The 6360-nt window shown below is 39.0% G+C and overlaps 1 protein-coding gene across 1 annotated transcript; it reads right to left on the bottom strand.

Annotated features, from left to right (window-relative positions):
• LOC107636520 lies at positions 3657-6116 on the bottom strand. Its single transcript, XM_016340022.1, has 3 exons — positions 5657-6116; positions 4260-4363; positions 3657-4163 (listed from the first exon to the last, which is right to left on the bottom strand). The coding sequence occupies exons 1-3, from the start codon at positions 6114-6116 to the stop codon at positions 3657-3659; spliced, it is 1071 nt and encodes a 356-aa protein (XP_016195508.1).

Genomic DNA, 6360 nt, shown 5'->3' with positions numbered 1-6360 from the left:
GAAAGAGGCCTTGGTTGATTGCTCTTGAAGTTTGGAGAAGAACCAAAGTGAACCAATTGAACCGGGTTGGAGTTTTGCAAAAGTTGGACCAAAAGTTGGAGCAAAAGTTAGGGTCTAACTTTTGGTCCAACTTTTCATATCAGCTAACACAACTTTGCTGATACTCACGTTGGTGCCAAAGTTAGGGGTCTAACTTTGGCCCCAACGTTGGCTTTACCTTGTGCACTTGTGGCGCCAACGTTAGCCACCAAGTTAGGGGCTAACGTTGGCGCAAACTTTTGCCCCTCCCCTTGTGATTTTCATGTGCCAACGTTAGCCTCCAAGTTAGGGGCTAACGTTGGCGCAAACTTTTGGTGCCCAGGGGTGATATTCATGTGCCAACGTTAGCCTCCAAGTTAGGGGCTAACGTTGGGGCTAACTTTTCACCCAAAAGTTTGTGCAAAAGTTTGAGGCTAACTTTAGGTCCAACTTTTTGCTTCCTGGTTCAATTTCACTTATTCCATTGTCTTCTCTTTACTCCTAGCTATTCCTTCTTGCTTCAACCTTTCTCCAAGCTTTCTTCACCTATCATTAATCAACCAAACACATCAAAGCTATGCTTAAAATCATGAGATATTCATTCTTTCATAATATGTGACAATTATAGTATAAAACCTCATGAAATAGCATGAATTCATACATGGTTGATTAAATCAAAGGAAACATGAAAATCTACCCAATTAGCTTGCTTGTGGTTCAAGAAAGTGCATAATTCTAATGAAAACAAAAGAAAAAGACTAGTTAAAATAGGCTAAGATGACTTGTCATCACGCCTCCCATCTTTGATTGTCCCAACCTTGATGCATGTTCTCATTGTAGCCTCCATTCCCTACAACATAATTTAAACCAAACTCATAGCCAAAGGGGTGAGAATTTATAGTAGCAAATAAAAACAAAAACTAATAAAAATAAGCAACAAGGTCCTAAAATTAACAAAAACTAGTATACAAGCAAAAAGCAAATATTTACAATAACCAATAATAAGGCACACGTTTGCAATTCCCCGGCAACAGCGCCATTTTGATGAACGGACTTTTGCGTGGTCTAGAATTTCACAATAAATTCTTGTTGCAAGTATAGTTTCTAAACCAACAGTAATCCTTTCATACAAAAATTTGGTTGTCACAAGTAACAAACCCCTAAAAATAATAACCGAAGTATTCAAACCTCGGGTCATCTCTCAAAGGAATTGCAGGGAAGTGTTCTTGTTATTGGTTATGAAAGATGACTACTAACTAAAATAGACATGTTCTTTCTTTATTGAATAGAATAAGCAAGGAGCAAGTCCACCATCATTTTTCATCTTGTTTGTCTTTCTTCTTCTTCTCTCCTGCTTGCTTACTAGTTTCTCCCTTGCCTTTTCCTTTTAGCTTTGTCCAGAATCCAACTTTCTTCATTTTCTCTTCCACTCTATTTTCAAGGCGTATTGCTTTGTCTATTTATATGTCACTCCTTCCCTTGAAGTATTGATCATAAATTGGGAATGCTGGGTTCATACTATGTAGATGTTCCGCAATGTAGTTGAGCTTGATTTGGCCATTTATGTTATAATCAGCTTGAAATCCATATCTTGCATCCTGAAGAGTCGTGAACTCCTTGAAAGCTCTCATGTTATCAACTTGAAGTTGGGCCAGCTGGTTGAAAGATTCCTGAAATTGTTGAAGCTTGTTCTCTTTGCATAACTAGAGATCTTGACTCAAAATCTCTCTGACCGAAGTTCCTCTTATCTCTCTTGAGGTCTCATGTATTGTGAATGGCATTCTTCTTGTTTCTCTTGGACTCTCAGGTACTGTTCGGATAGCCTTTCAATTGCCTCTTTATTAAGCATATCTCTTTGGTCTTCCAAGGCTTCTTCCAAGGATGTGCAGAATTCTATCCTTACGAAGCACCCTTCCAAGCCATGTAATCTACTTTTGTCTTCATGCTAGCTTTAACCTTCTTTGTCTTGTCCCTTTCGTTGAATATTTCTCTGCTCACCTAACCATCATAACAAAACAAAAATAAAAAAAAGTACTAATCAAGTGGCGACAATAGAACAATTAATATTTAAAACTAAAAATTTGACTAGCATTCCTTATGCTTGTTTAACCAACCGTGACTCTTTTTAGTGCTACCATATATAGTCTTGGAGGACACCAAACTTAGTGTTTGGTTATATGGTTCAAAGTGTTATTTCCTCCAAGTATTGTCATCAAGATCTCAACTGGATTAGTGTCACTTTTGGCTAAACTATCACGAGAAACACTTTATTTTTCTATTTCTAAACATGAACTAAAATTATAAACATGGTTGTACTTTCATGAGTTTTAAAACTCAATAAAACCTTGACTTTCATGCCTTGTTCTTGCAATATATAACACCAAACTTAATGTTTAGCTATATATGCCAAGAGACACATGTAAAAGTTGCAATATGATCATAATTTTTGAAAGGTATCTTAATGTGCCTATAGGCACACCAAACTTAGAATAGGATCATATGCTTCACAATGGCATGGATAGTTGTCAACATTATCTTATGAGGGTTTGAATTCATGTTGGAGCAACAATTATTATTCATACTGAAGCATTAAAAAAAGGAAACTAAATCATGGGTTGCCTCCCATGGAGCGCTTGTTTATTGTCCTTAGCTTGACGTTGCAACTTCTTTGCTTATGTTAACAAGTGTACACTTTCTTCCTTGCTCCATGGACCGCCAAGGTAGAGTTTCACCCTATTACCATTGACTGTAAAGGTCTCTCTTGAGGCTACATCAAGTAACTCCAAGTAACCATGAGGGGATACTCTGGTGATGGTGTATGGACCAGTCCACTTGGATCTAAGCTTCCCAGGGAAAATCTTGAATCTAAAGTTGAAAAGCAACACCCTTTGGCCTGGTTCAAATGTCCTTGGTGCAATCCTCCTGTCATGCCACCTCTTTGCTCTTTCCTTGTATATTCTAGCATTCTCATAAGCCTCAAGTCTGAACTCTTCTAACTCATTGAGCTGTAACAATCTCTTCTCCCCTACTGCTTGGGCATCTAGATTCAGGAGTTTTGTGGCCCAAAAAGCCTTGTGTTCAAGCTCTACTGGAGGATGGCATGCTTTCCCATACACTAGCTAGAATGGAGACCTCCCTATGGGGGTTTTGAATGTCGTCTTGTATGCCCAAAGTGCGTCATCCACTTTCCTTGCCCAGTCCTTTCTTGTTGCTCCCACGGTTTTCTCCAAAATTCTCTTTAGCTCTCTGTTTGCAAGCTCAGCTTGTCCATTTGTCTGCGGGTGGTAAGGTGTAGCCACTTTATGAGTTACTCCATATTTATAGAGGAGAGAATTCAGATGTTTATTGCAGAAATGGCTACCACCATCACTTATAAGTCCCTTTGGTACTCCAAACCTAGCGAAGATGTTCCTTCTTAGAAACTGCAGGACCACATTAGCATCACATTTAGTGGTGGCTATTGCCTCCACCCATTTTGAAACATACTCCACTGCCACTAAGATGTATTTGAATGTGTAGGATGGAGGGAAGGGGCCCATAAAGTCAATTCCCCATAAGTCAAAGAGTTCCACTTCCAAAATGAACATCTGAGGCATCTCATTCTTCTTTGTCAAACCTCATGTTCTTTGGCATTCATTTCAATGGTTCAAAAATTCTCTAGCATCCTTGAAGATGGAGGGCCAATAAAATCCACTTTGGAGAACCTTTGCAGCAGTCCTTTCAGCTCCGAAGTGGCCACCATAACTTGAATTGTGACAATGCCATAGTATGTCCTTCATTTTAACCTCTGGCACACACCTTTTAATCATCCCATCTGGGCATCTTTTGAATAGGAAGGGCTCATCACATAAGAACAACTTAGCTTCATGCAGTAACTTTTTAACTTGTTGCTTTGTGTACTCTTGTGGGATACTCCTTCCTGCTTTGTAGTTGGCCATCTCCGCAAACCAAGGGGTTTGTTGAATTTGCAAGAGGTGCTCATCTGAAAAAATTTCATTCATTGGTTGGGAGTTGTCTTGACTCGTCTCTTGTGGTAGTCTTGATAAGTGATCAGTAACCTGATTCTCGCTTCCTTTTCTGTCTTTTATCTCAATGTCAAACTCTTGTAGGAGTAGTATCCATCTAATTAGCCTTGGTTTGGCATCCTATTTTGACATTAGATACTTAAGAGCAGCATGATCAGTGTAAACTAAAATTTTTGATCCAATCAAATATTGTCTGAATTTGTCAAATGCATATACCACGGGTAATAATTCCTTCTTTGTTGTGGTATAATTCTTCTGGGCTTCATTCAATACTTTTCTTGCATAGTAGATGACATGGTGTTTGTTGTCCTTTCTTTGCCCTAACACAGCACAAATTGCAAGATTACTTGCATCACACATGAGTTCAAAAGGCAATCCCCAACTTGGAGGTGTGATAATTGGTGCTGTGATGAGCTTAGCTTTTAGAATCTCAAAGGCATGTTTACATTCCTCATCAAAGGAAAAGAGGTTGTTCACCACCATCAAATTGCTCAATGGTTTTGCTATTTTGGAAAAATCTTTGATGAATCTTCGATAGAATCCAGCATGCCCCAGGAAACTTCTAACAGCTTTCACATTAGTTGGTAAACAAAGTTTCTCTATAGTCTCTACTTTTGCCTTGTCAACCTCTATAGCCTTTCTTGAAACTTTGTGACCAAGAACAATTCCTTCGGGTACCATGAAATGGAATTTTTCCCAGTTCAAAACCAAGTTTGTTTCTTGGCACCTTTTCAAGACTAGGGTAAGATGGTGCAAGCAAGCATTGAAAGAATCACCAAAAACAGAGAAGTCATCCATAAAAACTTCAATAAATTTTTCTACCATATTCGAGAAGATTAATAACATGCATTTCTGAAAAGTAGTTGGGGCATTACACAATCCAAATGGCATTCTTCTGTATGCAAAGACTCTAAAGGGACAAGTGAAGGAGGTCTTCTCTTGATCCATGGGGTCAACTACTATTTGATTGTAGCCAGAATATCCATCAAGAAAACAGTAGTAAGCATGTCCGGCTAGCCTTTCAAGCATTTGGTCAATGAAAGGGAGGGGAAAGTGATCCTTTCGTGTGGCATCATTCAGCCTCCTATAATCAATGCATATTCTCTACCCTGTCACTATTCTTGTGGGAATGAGTTCATTCTTCTCATTGACAATGACAATCATGCCACCTTTCTTGGGTACCACTTGAACTGGGCTAACCCATGGGCTGTCAGAGATAGGGTAAATGATCTCAACTTTACATAGCTTCATCACTTCCTTTTGAACAACTTCCTTCATTGTGGGATTTAATCTTCTCTGAGGTTGTACCACTGGTTTAGAATTCTCCTCCAAAAGTATTTTGTGCATGCATATGATAGGGCTTATGCCTTTCAAATCATTAATGGTCCAGCCTAAGGCATCTTTGTGAGCTTTCAATACCACAAGGAGTTCTTCTTCTTCTTCTCCACTAAAGGTGGAGTTGATGATCACTGGAAAGCTACCCTCCTCACCAAGGAATGCATATTTAAGATGAGGAGACAGAGGTTTCAACTCTTGTTGTGGTGCTTCTTCTTTCTTAACTTCAATTAGTTCCTCTGGTGCTTGTGTCTCTTCAGCATCTCCCTATTGCATACCTTGGGTTTCCTCCTGGTTTGCTTGATGGTTTGCTTCAAATACTTCTTCAACCAAGATGTCCACCACATCAATTCTCATGCAATTCTCTTTCTCATTAGGGTATTGCATCACTTTGAAAACATTTACAGTCATCTGTTCATCGTGCACCCTGAAGATCATCTCACATTTCTCCACGTCAATGATCCTTCTAGCAGTGGCCAGAAAAGGTCTACCAAGGATGACTGAGTTATTCCCTTTCTCATCCATATCCAGAACCACAAAATCGGCTGGGAATATGAAATTTCCAACTTTCACTAATAGGTTCTCCACTACTCCATTTGGTATTTTGAGAGATCTGTCAACAAGTTGTAATGACATCCTTGTAGGTTTAAGCTCTTCTATCATTAATTCCTTCATCATGGCAAGAGGCATTAGATTAATACTTGCTCCTAGGTCACATAGTGATTTATCAATAGCCATGTTTCCAATTTTGCATGGTATAAGGAAATTTCCTGGATCTTTGAGTTTTGGTGGAAGTCCCTTTTGAATTATTGCACTACACTCTTGAGTGAGAACCACGGTTTCTTTCTCCTGTCAGCTTCTCTTCTTGGTGATCAGTTCTTTAAGAAACTTTGTATATAAGGGTATTTACTCCAAGGCTTCAGCCAATGGAATGTTGATTTCAAGTTTCTTAAAGATTTCCAGGAATTTTGGGAATTGCTGG

This window comes from Arachis ipaensis, chromosome B04, assembly GCF_000816755.2.
Source record: "Arachis ipaensis cultivar K30076 chromosome B04, Araip1.1, whole genome shotgun sequence".
Lineage (NCBI taxonomy): Eukaryota > Viridiplantae > Streptophyta > Magnoliopsida > Fabales > Fabaceae > Arachis > Arachis ipaensis.
The sequence above is the reverse complement of the archived record's forward strand: the minus strand, read 5'-3'. Positions and strand labels throughout refer to the sequence as shown.

Coding starts and splice junctions, on each gene's coding strand:
- LOC107636520 (XM_016340022.1), bottom strand. CDS start 6,116: ATGGCTATTGATAAATCACTATGTGACCTAGGAGCAAGTATTAATCTA. Junction 4,364..5,656: donor AAACCAGGAGGAAACCCAAG/GTATGCAATAGG, acceptor GTGCTGTGTTAG/GGCAAAGAAAGGACAACAAA. Junction 4,164..4,259: donor AGAAGGAATTATTACCCGTG/GTATATGCATTT, acceptor ATGTCAAAATAG/GATGCCAAACCAAGGCTAAT.